Source organism: Amblyomma mixtum, chromosome 7, assembly GCF_055824585.1.
Source record: "Amblyomma mixtum isolate Tamu chromosome 7, ASM5582458v1, whole genome shotgun sequence".
In the NCBI taxonomy this organism is placed as follows: domain Eukaryota; kingdom Metazoa; phylum Arthropoda; class Arachnida; order Ixodida; family Ixodidae; genus Amblyomma; species Amblyomma mixtum.
The window spans coordinates 133778912-133804820 of NC_143018.1; the positions used below are offsets into that span (position 1 = coordinate 133778912).

The window sequence follows — 25909 nt, forward strand, 5'->3', positions numbered from 1 at the left end:
GCAGTGCCACGGCAAAAAGTCGGATGCCGTTCGGGGAATATGGTGTGCCGGTTCGGAAGCGGAAAAGAAGCAGGCGGGCGTTGATAGGTTCCGGGAAGGGCATGTGCTGACAGGTAGCCAGCATGACAGCGCCTGAAACGTGAGAAGGGCGTTCAACATTGTTCTTTGAGCGGTGTCGCGCCCCGTCTGGTCCATGTCGGCGAGTGGCTTAAGTAGGGAGCGCCTGCCGAGTCCCGTGACCGATGACGTGATTGAAGATTGTTGCCAGGAGAAGTGGGAGCGCCCAATCGGGAATGCAGTGCCACGGCAAAAAGTCGGATGCCGTTCGGGGAATATGGTGTGCCGGTTCGGAAGCGGGAAAGAAGCAGGCGGGCGTTGATAGGTTCCGGGAAGGGCATGTGCTGACAGGTAGCCGGCATGACAGTGCCTGAAACGTGAGAAGGGCGTTCAACATTGTTCTTTGAGCGGTGTCGCACCCCCTTTGAGCGGTGTCGCGCCCCCTGTAAATGAATCTGCGGTAGACGTTAGATAGAAGGAGATTCGTGGCTCAAAAGGAGGGCAAGGACGTAAGGGTACATAGTATGATTAAAAATTATTGAAATGTAAATTCAATAAGATTTTTGTTTACGGAAGCGTAATGAATATAAGGATATTAACGTTTGGCCCACCTTTTGTGGGATATATCTGAACACGGTAACTTGTCTTCTGGACTGCTCGGTGCTTCTACTCCTAACAAATCGACCGCCACACGAACGGCCCCCTCAGCTTAACGAGCAGCTGCCTCCTCTCCTTTATACATTCCTTCAGTTGTGGCTATTGGCCACACGTTATACTTCGTCATGGAATTCAACCACCGTTTTGCAAGCTACCTACCCGTAGCAACAAAATTTTGGTTGATGATGGCGCTCTTCTTCAGCAAGTGTGCTGGCGGACCACTGTACTGTGGATTATTAGGTTTTTGTCTGCAGACGAAAGAACAAGAAAATGCTAAGATGAGCCGTTCTTACTTATTTTAGGCATTTCTCTCTTCTTTTACAAAGAATGCTGCCTCATTTGTTAGAAACTTAGTAACCTGTGATGGTCCAAAGGCCATACTGCGACCACTCTCCATCGCCGCTGTTTTCTGCACGTGACAACATGCGCAGAAGCGCTGGACTTTTCTTGCTTAAAAATTCGATTCATGCAGTTATGAATAGTAAGATGGTACGAGAATTTAAGCCAACAGTCACTGACAAACAAACGAAAGCAGTCGCGGCGCTGGTGATCTGGTCGTTCATGGCCCAATAGTGTTTTTTTTTGCGCTTCAGAACGAAGTGGCACTCACTGAGTGTGAAAAGAAATCTTCACAAGTCTCGACTTTGTCAAACTGGCCAAGAGAAGGAGCGGTGGAGTTCCAGAACTACTCAACCTCCTACCGACCCGGTGTGCTGCCCAATGTTCTCAGCAACGTCACATTCCGGATAAGACCCATGGAAAAGGTACCCGCACCCTATAAACTGCTGCTCACGATTATTCAATACTATCCGCATAGTAATTTATATTAACCATGTGGAAGTGTTTCGTGCTCCAGGGTCTCAGGTCGTAGAACAGTTGTAGTTTTTAAATGCATGACCAGCGTCTCTTACAAGTCATTGGAGTATTTTTAATCCCTCCACAAATATCCATCCGAGTTCTGCGCGCATCCATATGAAGATCCTACATGCATGTGACAACGCCCTATTTTTTATTCTTCTGCCAATATAACCTACCACCCTTACCTGAGCTAATCCTGACATCACAGCACAGTCTTTAGGCACCTTGCAATGCGCATAATTGACAACAGTGATACCCATTACATATTCGGGCGATTGCTGTTTTAAACACTGTTGTTATCACTGAGGTTCAGTTAGCGTTCCTGTACTATGTATTCTTCTGCTGCTGTATGAGCGCTGACTGCTAAATATTAGTTTCAACTGTGGCTATTATTAGTATCGATACATATAACAAACCACATATGCTACTCTGGATATGATTAATTATGCTTCAACTAGGATACGCCCAGTAGCACAGCTTAGAACCCAAACTACGTTGCCGACGTGGTTGGGAACAAACGTCGGGTGCTTACTTCAGAGGTGACTCATTTTCGATGGAGGCGACAGGCAAAGGGCGCAGCAACTGGTGGGAATCAGACAGAAGCAGATGTGTTGAAGGACGCGCGATAACCGGGAACTCCGCATGTTTGAAATGGGCTCTCTCATTGTTTCCAAGTAATGTCAGCGTTGTTTGTTGCAAATAAACAAGGTGTCACTGCCCGTCCAGGTAGGAGTGGTGGGCCGCACAGGCGCGGGAAAGTCTTCGCTGGTGCTGGCCCTCCTGCGCATGCTCAGAGCGACCGAGGGCTGCATACTCATCGACGGCGTGGACATCGCAGAGGTGCAACTACAAAAACTTCGAAGGAACATCACCGTCATACCACAGGTGACAAAGCGCGCAAATGTAATTGCACGTACCACACCAGAATGCACTGTAGACCGCAGAAAGAATTTTTTTTACAATACAGTCTTACTTTCATTCCATACCTTGATCAGCAAGCTGGTTAACTCGATCACTTGTTTTCTACTCTCCGTGATGCACTTTCTTCTTCTACTGAACGGGGAGAAAAACCGTGTCAACAACCGTGGGAAAACTGACATAAAGAAATACATCCTCCTTAGCAGCCACCCTGCCTGGACAAGATTTACAAGCTCACGCTCCCCATTCAAGCACCTTTCTTAGATCACACCTTCCATCCTCTCACAAGGGCCTCCTACTCAGAGTGTAGGTCACATTGTCACGTTGTAGTGAAGGCAGTTAAGCGGTCAGGAAGACACAAACAAGACTTGCAAATGAAGCTCTTTATTAGGGCGGACTTGCGCCCGAAAAAGAACTGAATCACTCGGCGGCGGCGTAAGCAACAGACGTGCACGTCAGTCGTCGAAGTACGAATGCCCGCCGCTCGCTGCATCGCTCAATTTAAAGCCAGCTAGAAAACTTCGACATAACATGTCAAAATCAGCTACAGTAATCTGGAAAAACGTAGATGCAGTTATTCATGGCTATGATGAAAAGTGATTAGTCCGGACGCTTCTCGCGTCACGAACAAATGATAACGTCCCGTTCCTGCAGCCTTGAGCGCGAACGAACGCACACTACATTGATTCATGGCATTACCCTGCTCCCAATGAAGCGTAGCGTCGATGTTTTAGAAATGAAAATAAATATGGAGAATGCAATTTCGAGTTCTTTAGCGTTCATAATATGGTTTAATGCGTGCGACATGTATGACTTCAGGGCGTGTGCTCGTCGCTGAGATGCTGTCGTGTCCTCGGTGATGACTTCATAGCCGAGGTTACCGATGCGACGGAGAACCCTGTACGGGCCAAAGCAGCGTCGCAGCAACTTTTCGCTCAATCCACGGCGGCGAATTGGCGTCCATATCGAAACACGATCACCCGGCTTGTAAAGCGTGTCTCGTCGGCGCAGATTGTAGCGTCGGTCGTCGGTGTGCTGCTGGGCTTTAATGCGAAGCTGCGCAAGTCTTCGGACTTCCTCGGCGCGATGAAGGTAGGCGGCGACGTCGAGGTTGTCTTCGTCTGGAACGTGCGGGACCATTGCGCCGAGTGCCGTCGTGGGCTTCCTGCCGTATAGAAGCTGGAATGGGGTAAACCTGGTTGTCTCCTGGACGGCAGTGTTATAGGCGAAGATCCCGTAGGGCAGAATGGTGTCCCACGTCTTGTTTTTGGCGTCGATGTACATGAAGAGCATGTCTGCGATGGTTTTGTTCGGACGCTCTGTGAGTTGTTGGCTTGCAGATGATAGGCAGTAGTACTCCGATGGCTTGTCTGACTGTAGTTTAAAATGGCTTGCGTCAGATCCGCTGTAAATGCCGTTCCTCTGTCTATGATGAGCACTTCGGGGGCGCCTTGACGCAGGAGACTTCGTTCGACAAAAACTTTTGCGACTTCTGTTGCGGTACCATTAGGCAACGCTTTTGCTGCGGCGTATCGGGTCATGTAGTCGGTGGCCACGATGATCCGCTTGTTACCTGGTGATGAAGTCGGAAAGGGGCCAAGGAGGTTCATCCCTATTTGCTGAAAGTGCTTAGTTGGAGGTGGTATGGGGTTCAGGAGTCCAGCTGGTCTAATCGGAGGCGTTTTGTGTCACTGACACTCACGGCACGTTTTTACGTAATGGGAAACGTCGGCAATAGCCGCGGCCAATAGTACTTCTCCTGGGTGCGGTGCAACGTGCGAGCAATCCCGAGATGCCCCGCAGTCGGCTCATCATTACATGCCTGCATAATTTCTTGCCTGAGATTTTTGGGCACTACAAGAAAATGCACAGTCCGGTTGGGCGCGAAGTTCTTCTTCAGAAGGACATTATTGTGACAGACGAAGGATGACAGTTGGAGCTTGAACCCTCGGAGAGGCGATGCGGTCTTGCCTTTCAGATAATCAAATAGGCTTTCCAACTCAGGATCCGAGCGCTGCTGCTGCGGGAAACTGCTGGCGCTTAACGGTCCTAAGAAAGCGCCGCTGTCTTCCTCTTCCGGTGCTAGGTCGAAGGGTCTCGCGACAAGTAGTGTGCGTCATAATGCTTGCGGCCAGATTTGTAGACTACAGTTATGTAGAATTCTTGAAGCCGCAGGCTCCAACGAGCAAGGCGGCCGGAGGGATCTTTGAAAGTGGCTAGCCAGCACAGAGCATGGTGATTGCTCACAACCTTGAGTGGTCGTCCGTACAGGTGGGGGCGAAATTTCGACGTGGCCCAAATAATGGCGAGACATTCTCTCTCGGCGGTCGAATAGCTGGCCGCGGAATTCGACAGTGAACGGCTAGTGTACGTGATAACTTTCTCCTGTCTACCATTTTTCTGAACGAGGTCCGCTCCTAAGCCCACACTGCTCGCATCGGTATGAATTTCTTTTTCGGCGTTTTTGTCAAAGTGTCCGAGCACAGGAGGGAACTGCAAGCGGCGCTCCAGCTCTTTCTTCTCATTAGGCTGTGGAAAATCTGCGATCGCAGCCGTCTTCTGAGGGTGTGGGCGAACTCCATCCTTACTTACGACGTGACCACGGAACAGCAGCTCCTCGCAGGCGAACGCTGGTTTCAGTGTTCACATTCTCACAGCCGGTTTTTGGCTTGCTCCGTCGCCTCCGTCACGCCGGTAGCCGACGGAGGGGGCTGCATTTCGACCGTTTTCCCCCCCAAATCGGGTGGCCGGTGCCGCCGGGTCCTGCTCTACGTTTCCGTCGAGCGGCGGCGACGGAGCCCGCCCCCCACGGAGAGCGAGCCAGTCACAGCGCGAGCTCGCTTCACGTCACCCGCGGCTTGCTCGCTGCGACCAAGAGATGGCGCTGGCGAGCGTCGGCGGCTCGCATCGAGGCACCCTATCGGCCAACGTTTTTAGATCCCTATCAGTTTGCAAGCTCCCCCGCGCCGCGCCCGAGAAAGCGGCCCCCGTCCGCTTCCACTCACCACGCGGCGCTGCTGTCGCTGTCGGCCCGGAGGCGCCGGAGCGCTCGCGCTTGGCAGTTGCTGTGACAGCCTGTTCTCATCCGCGATAACATTGGGAGCGAACACGTCGAACTCAAATTTGCTGTACTTTTGGAGCTGTCACGTTGAAACTTCAGCCTCATGGTTAAAGAAATGTTTCACCGGGCTAGTAAGGGTGAGATAAAGAGCAGGCTGATGCCAGTTCGCAAAAAACCAATCGTTTGCATTGCGCTTTATCGCATCACGTTTGCGACGTTTAGCGCTTATGATATGCGTATGTTGGAGTAGAGCTATCAATATTTCTTCGGGAGAATGCACGAAACATTAATGAAAGGATGAACCTAGCGATGTTCCGCTTCTAGATCAGTCACGAAATTCCGCGCTATATTATCAACGAAGCACCGCACATGCGAGCAGCATTTTGCACGTTCTTTAGAATTCCAATTTCAGAGAACACTAGTATAAATGCAGACACACTTAGCTGGATGCAGGGAGGGAATAACTATAGAAGAGCTTTTTATTTGCAATGATAGCACAGACAGGAGCAGCGTACTGCACTTTCATTTTTAGAATGTTAATTTCATTGAACACAGACAAGCATTAAATGCAGACACACTAAGTCGGAAGCACGGAGGGAATGGCTACTTGAAGGCGAGCTTTTTTATTTGCAATGACAATATTTCTCTGTTCTCTAGCCGACGGTTCACGTCTCTCGCCTAGAAGTGGATGCGTGTCACTATGACAAAATGCAGCACTTGGCATGTAAAAGTGGCCATATGCTCTGAACATCCAAGCCGAACAAGGTTTTGCAATTCAAGGTCGTCTAGCAGCTCCCAAAAAACGTCCCTTTCAAAAACGGGACCTTCCTTCAAAGAAATCGGGATTGCTTTGTTTACAATGTTGGTAAACTCTAGCATCTTCTTGGTGGGATGCTTTAAGCATCCTTGCTTGAAGCTTTTGTATACTGTAAGATAAGCGTCACTGCCAACAACTGGCACAGGACAGCTGATATCTTCCATGCTGATATCTGCTGGCTGCTCCAAATCAGGCGGCGCTGACCATGGCGTAGACGCGAAGGGCCACGCTGGTCGGGCAAACAGCGTGGCGAGCGCGACCGCACGGAAGGAAACGGAAAGGCGACAATCCGCGCACCGCAGCTTTCAAACTGAAAGGTATCTAAAAACGTTGCTATCGGCGGCGGCAGCGATGCGCGGGTGCGCGGGCACGGCGAAAAAACAAAAAGCCTGCTCACTTTTTTACTCTCCCTCGGGAGATGCACGCGCCTTGCGTAGCCTTGCGCCCGGAAAAGCGCCCGCCTTCGAGGAGCAGAGAGCGGATGACAGTTTTATTTCATACGAGGTGTTCGAGCCAAAACGGGTCTCCGAATGAGCATTGTGTTTGCACTAGGCGTTGGATATACGATAAATGATTTTTTTTTCTGGGACGCTCAAGTCGCACCACTGTTATGTATTTGAATTTCATGCGCTATCTTTTAGAGCTTTAAGAAAAAAATACTCGGACGATACCTTGTTGCGAACACTCTAGCCGGCCGTTTGTCAAAGTGATCTACAACTTTTAAATTGGCACTTTTTTCAAGAAATCAGTCAGAAGAATGAAAAGACAGCACAAAAACCTTTTCCAAGAGAACTTCCTGACGTCCATGTTTTCTTTTTTTTTGGAAAGCAATCATTTTTTTTTTTTTGACGCGAAATAGCCTTGCCGTGTTTGTTGCCTGAATACCGCTAGCGGTATTCGTTCTGTCCGGTGGTGTCTCTGCGTCCGCCCGTTTTTTTTTTTTGAACCGCTGATGTTCCGACTTTAGAGCTTTGGCGCTATCACCGAACACCAGCCAGCCGCACTGTGGCTAACAACTTAAGTTCACTCCACGCACAGAGAAATACAGAAAACGGCACGCCGGGTCAACACACACATTCGTTCACATTTAGCCCAGAATGAAAAGCCTGTTCACAAACAGCGCCGACTGCAGCACCGCGCTTGCATGCTACAAGAAGCTCGCAAACCTAAGACACCCCAAATCAGGAAAAGCCTGGGAGGTTGAAACGGTGGCTCAACATGTGGCTCAACAGTTCAGAGGCGAGCCATGAGACCAGGAGACCAGGAGACCGGGTGTGAGAATCAGGCCTTAGGTCTGAAGACTTGATTGTTTCCAGTACTATCCGAAGCCTTCTCGGATGATCTTCAAAGATTGAAGAGAAGACAACAACGTCATCTAAGTAGACTAGACAAATTTGTTACTTCAAGCCTGCGAGCACAATATCCATTACTCGCTCGAACGTCGCTGGGGCAGAGCAGAGGCCGAATGGCATCACCTAGAACTCGAAGAGTCCCTCTGGTGTGATGAACGCAGACTTCTCGCGATCTCTTTCGTCGACTTCAATCTGCCAGTAGCCGCTGTTCAGGTCCATCGATGAGAAGTACTTTGCTTTGCACAGCTGATCCAATGTGTCGTCGATGCGGGGGGGGGGGGGGGGGGGGGGGTCGATATTTTTCTTCGTAATGCTGTTTCGGCGGCTAATCGACGCAAAAGCGAAGGGTTCCGTCTTTCTTTTTCACTAGGACAACTGGTGCTGCTCAGTGGCTCCTTGATGGCTGGATGACTTCGTCACAAAGCATTTCCTCAACTTGCTTGCGGATAGCTTGGCGTTCTAGCGGCGATACGAGGTAGGGGCTCTGCCGCAGTGGTCGGAGGTTTTCGTCTGTGGCAATGCGATGCTTGGCAATCCGGGTTCGTTGCACATTCGATGCTGATGCGAAGCAATCGCTGCACCTTTGAAGAAGACTGCGTATTTGGTCTTGTCGGCTCCGTGGTAATGCTGGGTTGATATCAAATGTTGGTTCTTGACCTCGGCCAGATAGTTCTACGGGTTGGTCAGGTAGGGAAAATATGTCTCTGATGTCTGCCTGCTCGTTGAGAAAAGCAATCGTCGTACCTTTGTTTAAAAGCTGGTATTCTTCGGTGAAGTTGGTTAGCAGCACATGGGCTTAGCCATTCCGGACTTCGGCGACTCCCCTTGCAACGCCTAGTCCTCGATCCAGGAGTAACTGGGTGTACCCCTCGACGACGCCATCGCATTTTCGATGAATCCAGTACCTATGATGGCGACGGCACTCGATCGGGGTGACACGCTCAATGCATCATTGAGGACGTTTAATGCAATGTGATGAGTTTCGCTCGTCGCAGCAGGTATGGCTTTGTCCGTGGCAGCTTGGTCGACTTTTATCGAAGGCGGATGGCTGCCCGATGTTCATTCAGGAAGTACCCCCTTTGCCAAAATTAACTGAGCAACAGGTTTTTCCTTCTCAACCGTATATGGAGCCTTCACGGCACCCCAAAGACCGAAAGGTGTCAGAACGTTAGGACAACGGTTATCCTTACTTTTCACAGATTCGGAGATTAAGGGCTGTCATAGGTGCTTCGCTACGACGCTTAGAAACAAAACACAGTTGCCGGGTTACTTTTGGCAAAGACTTTACATTCCCAAAATCACGTCTCGCGTGGATTGCTGTAGGGTCAAGAAGGTGGTAGCATAGGTTCGCCCATTTACTGTAACTCTTGCGGTGCAGCGTCCTGACGGCGTAATAAGGTTACCACCTGCGGTGCGGATCAGCGGGCCATCCCAAGTTGTTACTTTCCTGAGTCGGACAGCGAGTGGCCCGCTCATGACGGAGTAGTCGGCTCTCGTGTCGGCCAAAGCAGTAACCGCGTGGCCGTCGACCGCATCTTCAAGGTCACTTGTTCGCGTTCTCGTATTGCACGTTGCCTTCAGTGTCCGATCTTGGCTTCGTCGAGCAGTGAGGCAGCGGTGGGCGTACTCCGACGTTGCTATTCTCTGTAGGGGTAAACGCATCAAGTCTGGCCGCGTCGTCGTTGTCGTCTGTGTTGTCGTAGTTGAGGCATGGTGTTGCATTTTCGTCGATGGAGGATCTTTGTTCTCGCGCTCAGAAGCAACCTCACCTCCAGAGGCTGCTTTATTCAATTTAACTTTCGAGAGCTGGGGGGGGGGGGGGCGTCCTCGCACGGCGTAACGTCGGCTAGGAGATAAAAAATGGCTGAGGCTTAGCTAAGGTTAAGCCTAGTCAGATGCGAAGCATATTGATGGCTAGGCTTGGTAATACATGGCTTTCCTTGGTTGAATACTTGGTCATTTTATTACAACCACTAGAAGCCTTCGTCGTGGGGGAAGACAACGGCGTGGCTACAGCGGAACGCCGACTAACCCCGAGACGCGCGTTGGGTGAGCGCCTGGATTGCCACGGAAGCCGCGTCCGCCTGCCCGGTGGAGCGAGCGTTTCACCTACACCGAGTGTGAACGCGCGTTCGAAATGCGCGGGAATGCCGCTCGAGGACATTCCGGCGTCTGTGCGATGGCATCATTCTCCCTCTCCCAGCGCGTGACGGCGATCTGTCGTGACGTCATCGTGTCACGTGGTGTGGCATCATCGTGTCGCGTAATTTGGAGGCGCACAACCACAGCGACGGCGCGAGGTGAAGTAAGGAAGTAAGCAGACCCGGGGGTGACACAGTAGGAAGTAAGCAGACCCGGGGGTGACACAGTAAGAGCGCAGATAAGGAAATTGCCTTTATAGCATGGGCGCTGTTGACCTGCAGGTTGACCTGTAGCCTTTGTCCTGTTGTGTACGTAACCATCGAAGATTGGTATGGTCATTATTCGCTCACACAAATGTCCGCTTGTTTTTTTGAGTGAGATTTGTGCATTCACAGGACCCCAGCCTTGTACGAGGGACGCTGCGGATGAACCTGGATCCCACAGACTCGCACTCTGACGCAGAGATCTGGCAGGCCTTGGAGCGGTCACACCTCGCCAGGGTCGTCTCTAGCGACGAGAGGGGGTTGCTACTAGAGACCACCGACGGAGGCACTAATCTAAGGTGAGGAGCTCACTATGCAGTATAAGTGAGGTTAATCGTGCATTGTCACTGGAAACGAATCATTATGCTTTCACCCAAAGGGTGCATGCGGCCTTGTCGTTCTTTGCCTCACGGAGATATTCATTCTTACGAAAGTTATTGCGCTGCATCTCTTCCGTCTGCCTTCTTTAATACCCTAATTAGAATGCTCGCAGTGCGTTCCACGTGTTTAAAAATAGCCTTGAAAAAGAATTTTGACCCTAGACCTGGATTAAGATTTAACAGCCTTGTTATTTTCAACTGCACTCCAAAACACATCTATAGACTGCGACACGTGAGAGGAGGTACCCCAGTGTCTACATTCGGCGTAATTCATTAGAAAGGGACATCAATTTACAGTATGCAGGGCAGATATTACTGGCATGCGCTTTGAATTGGGGTGGTGACGACTACCACTTTTTTTAATAACTGAGAGTGCCTGTTGTATTTGTTTTTTTATTCCTTCCCTCTTTCTGAAACTCATCCTCATTCTGTAAACTGTTTGCAATGCAGTAAAGGAACGTTACTTTGATTTCTCTTATTTTTCTTGAAACGTTTTCATATTGTATTTACGCAACCACTACTGTAGTCTTCCCTAACCTTCCCCTTCTGTAAACACGTCAGCACATCAACGCTAAAAGTTTGACTATACTGAGTCAAATGGAACCTCAGGAGTACCACCCTACAATCAGATGAGCCCCAGGGCACTGACTGGAATCCAAGTAGCCGACTCCATAGCTCGCGGAAATACCAACCCATCATCTGATGACGAATGTGAATTCACTCCAGTCTTATACCCTAATACACGGGGAGTTTCAAAGGCTATTGATTCAAGAGTTTTCGAGATTCTCAGTCACTATCGAACTCAAAGGAGTTGTGCGGCTGTTGCACGGCAAAGTCGATCGCCGTCGAGAGATTACGTCACCTCACAAAAAGGGATTATGGTTGTGGCTCCACCATCACCACCAATTATTTGGTGGTGACTGTGGCGACCAAGGCCAATCTGAATATATTAAAAAGCACAGTTCGCAGTACGTTGATCGAAGACGCGTCACGGCAGGCGCACTCCCAGGAGTCACTCAAGAACCAGCTCTGCACTTCCCCCACCTCATCGTCCCACCGCGTGAGCGGCTGCCGGTCGTTCGCATTACAGTTACCTCCCTGCCGCAAAGCAGCTATCCTGGTGACTTACGGAGAAGAAATAATGGTCGGGTCAAAGTAGGGCGTAAGAATCTCGACGTGTACAGTTTCACGCCCCCGGCGACGATGATCCGGAGAGGGGTAAATGGGCTCAACTATGTAATTCACGGGAGAAGTTTGTTGTAGAATGCGGTAAGCGCCGTGATAGCGGGAAAGCAGTTTCGTGGCGAGGCCGGGAGTTGAGGAAGGCACCCAGAGCCACATGAGTGCGCCGGAGGGATATGACGTGGGAGGGTCCGATGAGTCTCGACGGTGCTTGTGGTGCTGGAGCTGTGTGGTGAAAGAGCGCGCAAGTTGTCGACATTCTTCGCCATACATGTGAGCTTCGGAAAGAAATGTTGTTTCGGAAGGCTCACGGCGATAAGGAAGGATGGTGTCCATGGTGGATGCAGGCTCTCGACCATATAAGAGGAATCCCGTCGTTGTCTGTGTAGCCTTATTATACGCGTAGGTTACGAAAGGAAGTAGTTTGTCCCAGTTGGAGTAGGCACTATCAACGTACGTGGCGAGCATGTCCCTGCGTGTGCTGTTGAACCGCTCAGTCGTGCCGTTGGTTGGGCGTGATAGCCGCTGGTACAGCGATGAACAATTTGGGATTCCTTTAGCAGCGCCGCGACGACTGTCGAAAGAGAAACACGACCGCGATCACTGAGCAGTTCTTTGGGGGCGCCATGGCGAAGAACCAGACGGTGTAGGATGAAAGAAGCAACATCCTGTGCAGTAGCATATTGTAGAGGCGACGTTCCTATATAGCGGGTTAAGTGGTCAACTGCCACGATGACCCTGCGGTTGTTAGCCGAACTGGTTGGAAGCGGACCGTAATGATCAATGCCGACGCGGTCAAAGGGGCGGGCAGGGCGGGGTAACGGCTGCATTGGAGCGGGGTCGTGGCGGGGAGGGTTCTTGCGACGTTGGCAGGCTGTACATGACCGAATGTACTGACGTATGAAGCGGTACATACCGCGCCAATTATAGCGCGGACGCAGCCGAGCATACCTTTTCAATACACCTGCATGGCCGCATTGTGGATCGGCGTGGAAAGAGGCGCAGATCGCAGCACGGAGGTGGCGAGGAATCACCAACAGCCACTTCCGCCAGTCGGAGAGGTAGTTACGCCGGTATAAGAGGCCATCACGAACGGCAAAATGGTGGGCTTGGCGACGAAGAGTCCGGGACGAAGAAAGTGACGAGGGATTAGACAGGAAGGTGAGGAGGGAGTTGATCCAAGGATCCTGCGGGGTTTCGGAGAGCATATCAGGGACACCGAACGACGAGAAATCGTAGGCACAGACGAGGGCAGAGGTGGAATCGCTAGGGAGTGGTCAACGGGAAAGTGCGTCGGCGCCGGAGTGCTTGCGTCCAGAGCGATAAATGACGTGAATATCAAATTTCTGGAGACGTAAAGCTCAGCGGTCAAGTCGACCAGAGGAAGCTCTGATGGAGGACAGACAGCAGAGAGCATGATGGTCGGTAACGACATAGAACGGCCGGCCATAGACGTGAGGGCGGAACTTGGCAATCGCCCAAATGATGGCGAGACATTCTTTTTCTGTGATAGAATAGTTGGAGTCCGCCTTGGTGAGGGCGCGGCTGGCGTAAGCGACGACGTATTCCGGATACCCAGACTTCCGTTGGGTAAGCACTTCGGCCAACGCCACACCGCTCGCGTTAGTGTGAATTTCGGTCGACAGTCGGGATCAAAATGGCGGAATATTGGGGGGGGGGGGGGGGGGAGACCAGGAGGCGGCGTGAAGTGTTGAATGCGGCATCGCAGGCGGGTGACCAAGACGAGAGATTTTGGCTGCCGGCAAGAAGCTGTGTTAAAGGGGCGATGATACAGGCGAAATTCCGGATGAAGCTGCGGATGTAGGAACACAAGTCTGTAAAACTGCGAAATTCTTTTAAGGTGGTCGGTTTGGGAAAGTCAGCGACGGCACGAAGTTGGGCAGGGTCAGGAAGAACGCCATCCTTGGAGGTGACATGGCCTAATATCGTCAGCTTCGTGGCACCGAAGTAACATGTTTTCAGGTTTAATTCTAGCCCGGCTGCAGTAAGGCATGTCAGAACACGCTGGAGGTGCAGTAAATGGGAAGAGAAATCTTTGGAAAAAATGATAATGCCATCCGATAGCACATGCACGTTTCCCATTTGAGCCCGCTGAGAATATTACCCATCATTCTGTCGAATGTGGCGGGGGCATTGCATAGGCCGAATGGCATGACATTGAATTTATACAGGCCGTCTGGGGTGAAGAAGTCGGTTTTCGGCCGGTCAGCAGCAGCCATCAGGACTTGCCAGTAGCCAGAACATAAGTCTAAGGACGAAAAGTACTCCGCTCCCTGCAAACAATCCAGTGCGTCGTCGATTCGGGGTAGAGGATAAACAACCTTGCGAGTAATCTGGTTGAGAAGAAGGTAGTTCAGTTCAGTTCAGTTTATTACCTTAAAGACCCCCGTAGGGTTATTACATAAGGGGTGGATTATACAGAAAAATAAGTACAATGGTTGCCATGTGGGTTCAACATACAATATGATCTGTTAGTGCTTTGGAAAGGTTGGATGGGCAGGTGATAGCGGCGATGCTGTGGGAAAGGCCGTTCCAATCAAATGCTGCTCGTGGGAAGAACGAGGCAGCGAACGTGGTCGTATGGGTCCGAGGCCGGGCAACTTGAAGAAAGTGACCAGTGCGATGCGATATGCGAGCTGGTGATGTGATATAGCCTGCGTAACCGTGGGTGCTGTAAAAGAACTTATGAAACAGGTTTAGGCTGGCAATGCGGCGACGAATAACAAGGGTTGATAAGGCGGATTCTGCTTTTAAAGACGACACGCTGACTTGGTATGAATAGGTATTGTGGATGAATCTAGTGGCACGGTTCTGGACGGATTCTAGGGCATTTATGAGGTATATTTGATGTGGATTCCATATGGGGGATGCATATTCTAGTTTCGGTCTGATTAGCGATTGGTAAGCCAGGAGTTTAATTTAATGGGGAGCGTGACATAAGTGGCGTTTCAAAAAGCCTAGTGTTTTATTTGCGGATGATATTGCATTAGAAATATGTGTGCGCCAAGGTAAATCATAAGATAGCGTGACTCCTAAGTACTTAAATAAGTTAACTGCTTCTATTGGGATTTGAGCTATATTGTACAAAAAAATAAATGGTTTAGTGCGACGGCTGAAGGATACAATCTTGCATTTCTGAGGGTTAAGTGTCATCATCCACAGGTCGCTCCATTTCTGAACGTTAGTTAGGTCAGTCTGGAGGGCTTCTTGGTCGGAAGAGTTATTAATAGTACGATAAATGACGCAATCATCTGCGAACATACGAATGTGACATGATACGTGAAGGGGCAAGTCATTAATGTATATTAAGAATAATAACGGTCCGAGCACTGATCCTTGAGGGACGCCTGAGGTTACTGGAATGTAATCAGAAAATTCGTTATTAACTATGACAAATTGCGTTCGATTTGTTAAAAATTCCTTAATCCAGTTTAGAATGCTAGGGTGAATATTTAGGTAAGAGAGCTTAAGTAGTAATATCTGGTGTGGTACTTTGTCAAAGGCTTTTGTGTAATCTAAAAAAATAGCATCAATCTGTTGGTTGCAATCAAGGTTAGCATGTAAGTCATGAACAAATGTAGCCAGTTGTGTCTCACAGGAAAGGTTTTTACGGAAGCCATGTTGTGATGAATGAAAGAAATTGTTGGAATCGAGAAAGTTCATGACTTGAGAATAAATTACATGCTCCATGATTTTACAAGGAATGCTTGTTAGGGAAGTGGGTCGATAATTTAAGGGCGAGTTTTTGTTACCAGACTTGAAGATTGGGACGACCTTTCCCACTTTCCAGTCATCCGGTATGTTACCTGAAGAGAGAGACTGAGAGTACAATAGTTATAAGTAGGCCGCGGAAATGTGCTTAGTATTTTTCAGAAATTTCGAGTTAATTTCATCGATCCCGGCTGATGACGTTAGCTTGATATTTTCGATAGGAGATGATATACCGTCTGCGAAGAAAGAAACTGGATCCATGGTTGACGCTGTGAAGGAACTTATGAAGGCGTTAGCAGGTAAATCACACTCTTTCGCAAAAACAGTTGAAAAGGCTCTATTGAAAACGTCAGCACATTCACAATCGCTGAGGGTTTGACCCATATCGTTAGTAAGAACGATTGTACGTGTATCCTTCGGGTTTACTACGTGCCAGAATTTTTTAGGGTTGTGTATTAGCATATTTGGCAAGTCAGAGTGGAAAAAGGTGTGTTTTGCGTTGCGGATAGCAGCAAGGTAATCAGCTTCGGCAGTGTAGTACTTTTCCCATGATGCTTGGCTTGGGTTCCGCTTTGCTGCCCGATAGTGAAGCTTTTTCTTGTATTCCAGGCGTTTCAGGGCCGTAGTAAACCACGGTTTTTGCTGGTTAGCACGGAAACTAGCCACCGGAATGTACTTGTTTGTTAGTTCGTGAACTTTGGCCCTGAAAATCGTCCAATTTTCGTGAAGAGACTTTGTTGGAAATCGGTTTCATAAGTTGGAAAAAAAGCAGTTAGTTCTTCATTTATTGCTTGAAAATCACCTCTTTCATAAAGACGGATTGTTTTCCTGGAAACTTGACGAAGCATGGGTGTTAAACTGAAGGTAGCATGAATGACTTTATGATCACTTATTTCCCTTAGGTATGTAATGCTTGTTGCGCTATCAGGGCTGTTGGTTAATATCAGATCTAGAGTGTTGGCGGAATTCTGCGCAATGCGCGTTGGCTCTAATATTAGCTAAGTAAGGTTGAAGTTAAGACAGACATCGACAAAATGTTTTGCTTCTGAAGAATTTGTCATGGAGGTGTGGTTACGCCAGTCAATAGTGGGAAAATTGAAATCACCAAAAAGTACAATATCTGCGTTAGGATACGATGATGTCAGTTCACTCAGCACATTGTTTAGTTTGCAGGAAAAGTCCGGATCATTTTGCGGTGGCCTGTAACAAACTTCTATCAGCACAGTTCGGGGGGCAGCGTGGAAGAGCAGCCATAGCTGTTCTAAGTTAGAATCTACATTGATTAAGGATGCTGAAAACTGCTGATGTACGGCTATGAGCACGCCACCGCCACGGGCTCTCTCCCGGTCTTTACGGTAAACTTTCAAGTTGGGCAGCGCAGCTAAAATTTCGGTATCACTGATATTGTCTGTTAGCCACGTTTCTGTAAGAATGAGAAGGGTGCTATTGGTTCATGCAGAACCGGATGGAGCCATCTTTGTTTCGTCACCAGGACAACAGGAGAAGCCCAAGGGCTGTGATATGGCTACATGATGGCGCGCTGTAGCATATCGTCGACATTGTCACGGATGACGCGGCGCTCTGTGGGCCAGACGCGGTACCGTCGCTGGCGCAAGGGGGCGTGCGTACCTGCGTCAATTTCATGAGAGACGGCAAACGCGCGGCCCAAAGAAGGTTGAGAAAGGTAAAAAGACGGGCTGAAGCGTTGGAGAAGTGTCAGCAGCTTATCAAGTTGAGCGGGCGGAAGGTCGGCAGCGACAGCGCGATGAAAGACGTCGCCGAGAATCGGATCGGGGGTGAACGCACAAATGTCCAGGTGAGCATCCCAGATAACAGGCACGGCGATCGGAGAACTCGTAGGCAAGAGCAGGGTCCAGTTCTTCGATATGACCGAAGAATTCGCCGCGAAGGACAGAGGACGGGCAAGCAAAAGGGCTGGAGACATAAATGACGCAGTGAGCATCGGAAATCGTGAGAACTGCGAAAGGAATCAGAAGACGGTGACGGCGGGGGGCAGCTGTGGGGGGTGTGAAGAGAACAGGGCTGCTGAATGCAGAGTCGGGTAGAAGTGGGACGAGGGCCGAAAAGAAGGGAGGTCTAGCTGTGTCGGCAGCCACGAAAAGTTTAGCGGAGCGCACAGGCAGGTCGTACAAGTAAACGTTACACACGGAAGATAGCGCAAGTTCAGCACGGGCACAATCAATCACTGCATGGTGGGTTGAGAGAAAGTCGCATCCTAGGATGGCATCGTGAGAGCACTCACTCAGCACAACAAACTCTAGGAGATATGCTACGTCGCTGATAGAAACGCGTACCGTGCAGGCTGCGATGAGGTGGATGCGCTCCGAGCTGGCCGTACGGAGCGAAAAGTCAGAGATGGGCGTCGACCCCTTGCGAAGTTTGCGGCGAAGACAGTCACTAATCACAGAGACGGCAGCACCCGTGTCAGCGAGCGTGAGAACAGGGACACCTGTGGCAAACGCCTGAATCACGTTAGCGGGAGGAAACGGAGGTCTTGAGGAGTTCGCAAAAGAAGCAGTTCTTGCCTCCGGAACTGCGGCATTTAGTTTTCCTCTCGGAGGTATTCCGGTCGCCGAAGCATTGTGGAAACTGTACGGCGACGAGGGGAAGGCGAGTGGTGAATCGCATACTGTGGGCAATGGATAAACGAGTCAGAAGAGCCATTGGGCAAGGGCGGCTCGTGATTGTATCCGTACGGGTGCACAGCATCCCCAGAGCGAGGCAAGCGCTGACGGCAGAGACGTGCAACGTGGCCTGGAAGACCACAAGCGTAGCAGATGGGCCGATGATCAGCGCTGCGCCAAGGGTTCGTAGGGTGTCGTCGTGTGCGAGGAAACGAGGCTCGTGGAAGTGGCATGTACGGGGGTAGAGCATAATAAGCAGGACTGCTGCGGTACATGGGAGGGGCAAGCGAGCGCGGTGTGCGGGTGACGGCTTCAGCATAGGTGAGTGGTGCTGCGACAGGAGGAGGCAGGGGGCTGGATGGCCGGACTGCAGCGAGGTGCCCCAGAACAACACGGAGTATAGTCGGCGCAGGTCGGCAGTAGGGCAGACAGGTTCTGCAACGTGGAGAAGAGAAAGCTGGCGGGCGACTTCCTCGCGTATAAAATCTTTGACGCGCTCTATGAACAGTGATTGCTCCGAAGACGAGGGACCAAGGGCCAAGCCAGCAAAACTCTCGGTGGGCGCACCACACTGCCGCGTAGAAGCGCGTTGCTTGCGCAACTCGTCAAAGCTTTAGCACAGCTCTATGGCGGCACTGACGGAAGTGCGGTTCTTCGCCAGAAGCATTTGAAAAGCGTCATCGGTGATCGCTTTAAGAATGTTGTTCACTTTGTCTGTCTCGGACATCGAAGGGTTGACGCGCTTGCATAAATCCACTATGTCTTCAATATAGCTGGTAAATGTTTCGGCCGGTAGCTGGGCTCGAGGACGCAGACGTTGCTCGGCGCGGAGTTGCCGCACGGCGGGGCGGCCGAAGACGACGGCGAAGCTTGTCTTAAATGATGACCAGGTGGGATGGTCGGCTTCATGGTTACGAAACCATAAGTTGACAACTTCTGTGAGGCAGAATAGGACGTTGCTCAACTTGTCGGAATCGCCCCACCGATTGTAAGCGCTGACGCGCTCGTATGAGGCCCAACCAGTCGTCACGTCATGGTAGTCCGTACCGCTGAATGGAGAAGGGTCACGCTGGCGTTGCACACCGGAACAGAGGACGGTGGCAGGGATGGTCGGCGATGACTAAGTCGGAGCGTTTGACATTGTTGGCGGGGCGAGTAACGTTCCGCTCGTAAGTTCCAGGTTGAGCACCGGGACGCGGATCGAGGCACCTCCACCAAGTGTACAGGTGCGTCTTCGAAGCGCAGGTCGGAGGCCGTTGATCGAAGACGCGTCAATGCCGGCACACTCCCAGGAGTCATTCAGGAACCAGTACAGGACTTCGTCCACCTCTTCGTCCCACCGCGTGAACGGCTGCCGGTCGTTCCCATTACACTATTATAATTATACCGTCACGTAGTGGTGACTGCAGTCCGGCGAACAGGAACACAGTGAGAATGTCTTCGAAACGAAACTCTTTATTAAGGCGGAAGCCTTTAATGCCTCATCGTTGTAAGCAGGAGCTGTCGACAAGAAATGTCACGCTTTTCAGTTGGTCGAAACGGTCGTAACGTCACAGTGCGCGAATTTCAAACGGGGCCAATTCTACTTTGGCTACTAACCATGCAACCAATTAAAGGGATCGTATAGTGATGCTCTCCAAGTATGTTAGAGTTTAGTTAATTGCTTACTTAACCAATTAGTCCAATTAACCTTTCTAGTCAGACCAGATAAATAAATAAAACCGAGTAAGAAATTGGCCGAGCTTGGGAATCGAACCCCGGTCTCCGGAGTGCGAGTCGAGCACGCTACCACTCCGCCATGCCAGCTCGGTGGTTTGGAATGAACAAAGGTGCGTCTAGTGAATACGGTGTCTTCGTTCACTCCCATCTTCCTCTCTTCCCGTTACGGCGAGGTTCAGGTGTGCACCGAGATATGCGAGACAGATACATTTCCTTTCCTCAAAAACCAATCTACTGACGAGCAAGGCGTATTTGTCCGCGTTTCAGATTGGTCCAAATTGTCGTGATGTCACCACGCGCGAATTTTGACGGGTGTCCACCGAAATATGTGAGACAGTCACTGCGCAACTTTCTTTCGTCAAATACAATTTTCGACTAGTGTCTACTGAGATATGCGAGACAGTTAATGCGTAGTTTCCTTTCCTCAAATACAATTTTCATTTTCTTCATTACGGCCTCTCTTTCTTCTTTCACTCCACTTCCTCCCTTCCTGTACAGTGCGGCTCAGGTGTCCACCGAGACGACAGAGAATTACTGCTCCATTTACTTTCCTTAAAAAGCGTGGCGGTCAAAAGGCAAGGCATCGCGCCGAACGGGTGGTGGCGTTCAATGGACTCCGTGGCAGCGCTACAACACGCTGTCGCGTTCCACTCCTAAAGGCGAAGCTTAAGCGTCATTAATTGGCAGTTAATGCACCAACAAAATGTGAAGTGAACAATCGCGTAGCAGAATGCAGCACTCAGGCTTTCGCCTTTCAGCACTTTAGCCGCTAAAGTTCCCCGTAATTTTTCGGGCTGACTTGCGCCCGCAAAGTGAATCACTCGGCGGCGGCGTAGCAACAAGCGTGCCCGCCGCTGTCGGCCGTGCTCTTTTATGCGAAGCATACTACTTTAGCTACCACTTCAGCCCTTCACCGTGGTTATGCGCCTCCAAATCACGTGATACATAACGTCACACCACGTGACACAATGACGTCACGACAGTAGAGAAACGGGGGCCCACCTCGCGCCGTCGCTGTGGTTGTGCGCCTCTAATCATGTGATACATGACGTCACACCACGTGACAGGATGACGTCACGGCAGTGGAGAAACGGGGGCCCACCTCGCGCCGTCGCTGTGGTTGTGCGCCTCCAATCACGTGATACATGACGTCACACCACGTGACACGATGACGTCACGACAGTGGAGAAACGGGGGCCCACCTCGCGCCGTCGCTGTGGTTGTGCGCCTCCAAATCACGTGACACGATGATGCCACACCACGTGGCACGATGACGTCACGTCAGTGGAGAAACGGGGGCCCACCTCGCGCCGTCGCTGTGGTTGTGCGCCTCCAAATTACGCGACACGATGATGCTTCGCATTCTCCAGGCTTAACCAAGTTAAGCCTCAGCCATTTTTTAAAGCTGATAGCGAACCCTCGAAATAAAACGTGGAAGGTTCTAGAACTTTCTGGCACAAAGTGAAATCGGCTCCGCCTGGATGCGATCAATTGAGATAATTCTAGGCGCGTCTTGCGTCACAAACGAAGCGATAAAGCGGCGTGCTGGCAGCCTTGAAGCATGAACAAATAAACACAACAAACAAACGGTACAAAGATTCTAGGCATTACTCCCCTCTCAAAGAAGCATCGACGCGATGCTTCAGAACATAATGCGGCTATCAGCGATCAAAAAGAGATTGTGCAAAAATAAACACCGAATGTGGAAACACGGCGTCCTTTAGCGTGCATTATAGGGCTTTAGGCGTACGACATGGACTACTTCTGGTCGTACGCGGCGTCGCTGTGATGCAGTCATTTGGTCAGGGACGACTTCATAGTCTAATTCACCTAGAGGCTATTGGACACCTTCTTTGTGAGTGCCCGAACTATACTGCTGAAAGAAGAACATAGGAGGCGACCGTGAAACAACTGGACTCTCTCCCTTTTTCTGAGGAAACTCTTCTGGGCGCCAGGACGAGACGTTGGTGGCGTGTGATAAAGGCCCTGCTCAACTTTTTGTGTGAAACAGGCCTGGATAGTCGTCTGTGACCGCCTGTGCACAACCTACATGGTTAATGACATGTGTCGGTGTTTGTGTTGCAGACACCAGTTTTATGAGTTTTATGTGCGTCTACTAACAGCGATGCGAGTGCCAGCCAGTGTGGTGTGGGTGTGAGTGTGTGTGTAGACATCACCCGTGAAACTGATTGTATTATGCCATCATCAGCCTTCATTCGCACTTTCCTTTTCCTCCTCTTCCCTTTCTCCTGTGTGGAGTAGCAGGCCAGGGCCATGTTACCACCGGCCGACCTCTCCACCTTTCCCTCATTAAAATTCCTTTCTCTCCGACGAAGAACCTTGTACGGGCCGAAATAGCCTCGCAAAAGCTTTTCACTCAGTCCTCGGCGGCGAATGGGCGTCCAAACCCAGACTCGGTCTCCTGGCTTGTATTCCGCGTTGCGTCTTCGTAGGTTGTAGCGTGTGGCGTCGGTCCGCTGCTGGTCTTTTATCCTTAATCGGGCAAGTCTTCGGGCTTCTTCTGCGCGTTGTAGGTAGGCGGCAACGTAGACGTTACCTTCTTCGGTAACGTTCGGCAGCATGGCGTCCAGCGTGTTCGTGTCCTCTCTGCCATGGACGAGCCTAAAAGGCGTCATCTGGGTGGTCTCCTGCACTGCGGTGTTGTAGGCGAAGACTACGTAAGGCAAGATGACGTCCCAGGTCTTGTGTTCGGCATCGACATACATCGCGAGCATATCGGCGATGGTTTTGTTGAGGCGCTCGGTCAGTCCGTTGGTCTGCGGATGGTATGCAGTTGTTCTCCGGTGGCTGGTTTGTCTGTAATTGAGGATGGCTTGCGTCAGTTCCGCCGTGAATGCTGTTCCTCTGTCAGTGATAAGCTCATCGGGGGCGCCGTACTGCAGAAGAATGTTCTCCACGAAAAATTTGGCGACTGCTGCTGCTGTTCCGTTAGGTAGGGCTTTAGCCTCGGCCTAGCGAGTCAGGTAGTCGGTCGCTATGATGATTCACTTATTTCCAGATGTTGATTTCGGGAAAGGGCGAAACAAGTCCATGCCGATTTGCTGAAAAAGCCTTGGGGGGGGGGGGGGGGGTTCAATGGGGTTCAGAAATCCTGCTAGTCCGGTTGGAGGGGTCTTTCGTCGCTGACAATCTCGGCAGAGAGAGAAAGGAATTTTAATGAGGGAAAGGTGGAGAAACAATCTCGGCAGGTTTTCACATAATGTGCGACATCGGCAGATAGTCGGGGCCAGTAATACTTGAATCGAATGCGGCGGAGGGTGCGAGAAAACCCGAGATGTCCAGCTGACGGCTCATCGTGTGAGGCCTGAAGAATTTCTTCACGCAGACTTACAGGTACAACACGGAGGTAGGCTGTCTTGTTCGCTGCAAAGTTCTTCTTCACGAGGACATCGTCCTGTAAACAGAACGAAGACAATCCTCGCTTGATCGAGGCGGGGGGTGAACAAACCTTGCGTTACAATTATTCGATGAGGCATTTTATGTCGGGGTCCGAGCGTTGCTGTTCTGCAAAAGAGCTGGGGCTGATGATGATGATGATGTCCTCAGGCTGAATGGCACGGGTCTCAGGAAGGTGTCCTCATCGTCGTCCGCCGGCGGTGCATCTACAGGGGCTTGTGACAAGCAGTCGGCGTCAGAGTGCTTGCGTCCGCACTTGTAAACGACGGTTACATTAAACTCCTGGAGCCGCAGGCTCCATCGAGCGAGGCGACCGGAGGGGTCCTTCAAACTGGCGAGCCAGCACACTGCGTGGTGATCGCTGACCACCTTGAACGGTCGTTCGTACAGGTAGGGGCGGAATTTCTACGTAGCCCAGATGATGGCAAGGCACTCCTTCTCAGTTGTCGAATAATTAGCTCCGGCTTTGGACAGGGAACGGCTAGCGTACGCGATGACCTTCTCCACTCCGTCAATTTTCTGAACGAGGACAGTGCCTAGGCCCACACTACTTGCGTCGGTGGGAATTTCAGTCTCAGCGTTTTCGTCGAAGTGCGCGAGAATCGGTGGGGACTGTAAACGACGCTGAAGTTCCTTGAAAGCTTCCACTTGCGGCGCTTCCCATTTAAATGGCACGTCTGCCTTTGTCAGCTGGATCAGTGGCTCGGCGATGCGCGAAAAGTTCTTCACAGACCGTCGGTAGTACGCGCACAGTCCGAGGAATCTGCGCACAGCTTTCTTGTCGGCCGGTGGTGGAAACATTGCGATAGCAGCGGTTTTCTGCGGGTCTGGCCGTACTCCCTCCTTGCTAACGATGTGGCCTAGAAACAGCAGCTCTTCATAGGCAAAGCAGCACTTCTCTGCTTTCAAAGTTAGGCCGGACGATTTTATTGCGTCTAGTACTGTTCGAAGCCTTTTTAGGTGTTCCTCAAAGTTCGAGGCGAAGACAACGACGTCATCTAAATATACCAGACAAATCTGCCACTTCAGGCCTGCCAGCACTGTATCCATTATTCGATGAAATGTGGCTAGTGCGGAACAGAGATCAATTGGCATCACCTTGAACTCGAAGAGGCCATCTGGTGTGATGAATGCGGTCTTCTGGCAATCTCGTTCATCGACCTCAATTTGCCCGTAGCCGCTCTTGAGGTCCATTGATGAGAAATACCCGGCGTTGCAGAGCCGGTCCAGTGTGTCGTCGATGCGAGGGAGGGGGTAGACGTCCTTCTTTGTGATGTTGTTCAAGCGGCGGTAATCAACGCAGAATCGAAGTGCACCGTCTTTCTTTCTCACTAGCACAACAGGTGCCGCCCAGGGGCTTTTTGAAGGGAGAATAACGTCGTCGCGCAGCATTTATTCCACTTGGTCCCGGATGGCTTGTCGTTCTCGCGGCGACACTCGGTAGGGGCTCTGGCGGAGAGGTCGGGCGTACTGGTCGGTTATAGTGCGATGTTTGTCAATTGGCGTTTGTCGGATCTTCGGCGATGACGAGAAGCACTCGCTGTAGCTTCGAAGGAGATTAAGAATCTGGTGTTGTCTGTTCCGGGGCAGGGCTGCGTTTATGCCGAAATTGGGCGAGTTCTCATGGTCAGGCGAATCTTCTACGGATGGGTCGGAGAGCGTGAAGAAGTCTCGTACGTCGGATATTTCATCGAGGAAAGCAATCCTCGTTCCTTTGTTAATGTGCCGGTATTCTTCGCTGAAGTTAGTCTGCAATACTTCGGCTTGTCATTTGCGGAAATGTGCGATGCCTCTTGCGATGCCGATTCCTCGGTCGAGAAGCAACTGCAAGTTCCCCTCGATAATGGCTTCAGTGTCATTCGCTTCCGGGGCGCCTACGGTGACGATAACGCTTGAGCGGGGCGGGACACTCACTTGTTCCTCCAGGACACTAAGTGAAACGTGATGTTCCGGAGTCCTCGTCGACGGGATGGCCTCGTCCGTGGAAAGCGTGATCATCTTGGATCGCAGGTCGATGATCGCCCGATGCTCATTAAGGAAATCCATGCCCAAGATCACTTCGCGGGAACATTGCCGTAGCACTACAAAGGTCGCGGGATAGGTATGTCCCTTGAGAGTCACTCGCGCTGTGCATCGTCCTGATGGCGTAATGGGGTGGCCCGCTGCGGTGCAAAGTTTTGGGCCGTCCCGAGCGGTCGTTACTTTCCTAAGTTGCGCTGCGAATGGTCCGCTCATCACCGAATAATCGGCTCCTGTGTCGACAAGAGCGGTGACTTTCCCGCCGTCGATAACCCCTTCTAAGTCGGAAGTCCTGGCTCTGGAGGTACACGTCGTCCTCGGCATCGGGTTACGGCTTCGACGGGTATGTGAATCGTGGGTGGGGCGTGTGGTCGGAGCTTTTCTTGATGGCGGCGTAGGTTTGAAGGCGGTTTGCGTCGTGGTCGAGCTTGTTGTATGCGTCGTCGGTGTAGTAGGTGCGGCGTCCTCATACGGCGTGGTCGCTGGAGGATATTCGTCGTTTCCTCGGCAAGCAACCTGACCTCCACAGGTTGCTTTGTTTAGTTTCGCTACGGGGGCTAGGGGACCTTCCTCTGACAGCCGCGGCGTAGCTGTGGCCCGGTGATGAAAAACGTGCGGTGGACGGCGAATGGGAGCGGGAAAGACGGCTTGACGACGCGTACTCCCCTCTGTGCAAGTAGTCGTCGATTT

General features: G+C 51.0%; 1 protein-coding gene across 1 annotated transcript in view; it reads left to right on the forward strand.

Moving 5' to 3' along the window:
• LOC149337640 (ATP-binding cassette sub-family C member 3-like) overlaps positions 1–25909 on the forward strand; it is a 245206-nt gene that overhangs the window by 205951 nt on the left and 13346 nt on the right. Inside the window, exons 23-25 of the mRNA XM_089553472.1 lie at positions 1308–1478; positions 2299–2457; positions 10258–10424. Of these exons, the coding sequence (XP_089409598.1) occupies positions 1308–1478; positions 2299–2457; positions 10258–10424 (497 nt within the window). The remainder of the gene's footprint in view (positions 1–1307; positions 1479–2298; positions 2458–10257; positions 10425–25909) is intronic.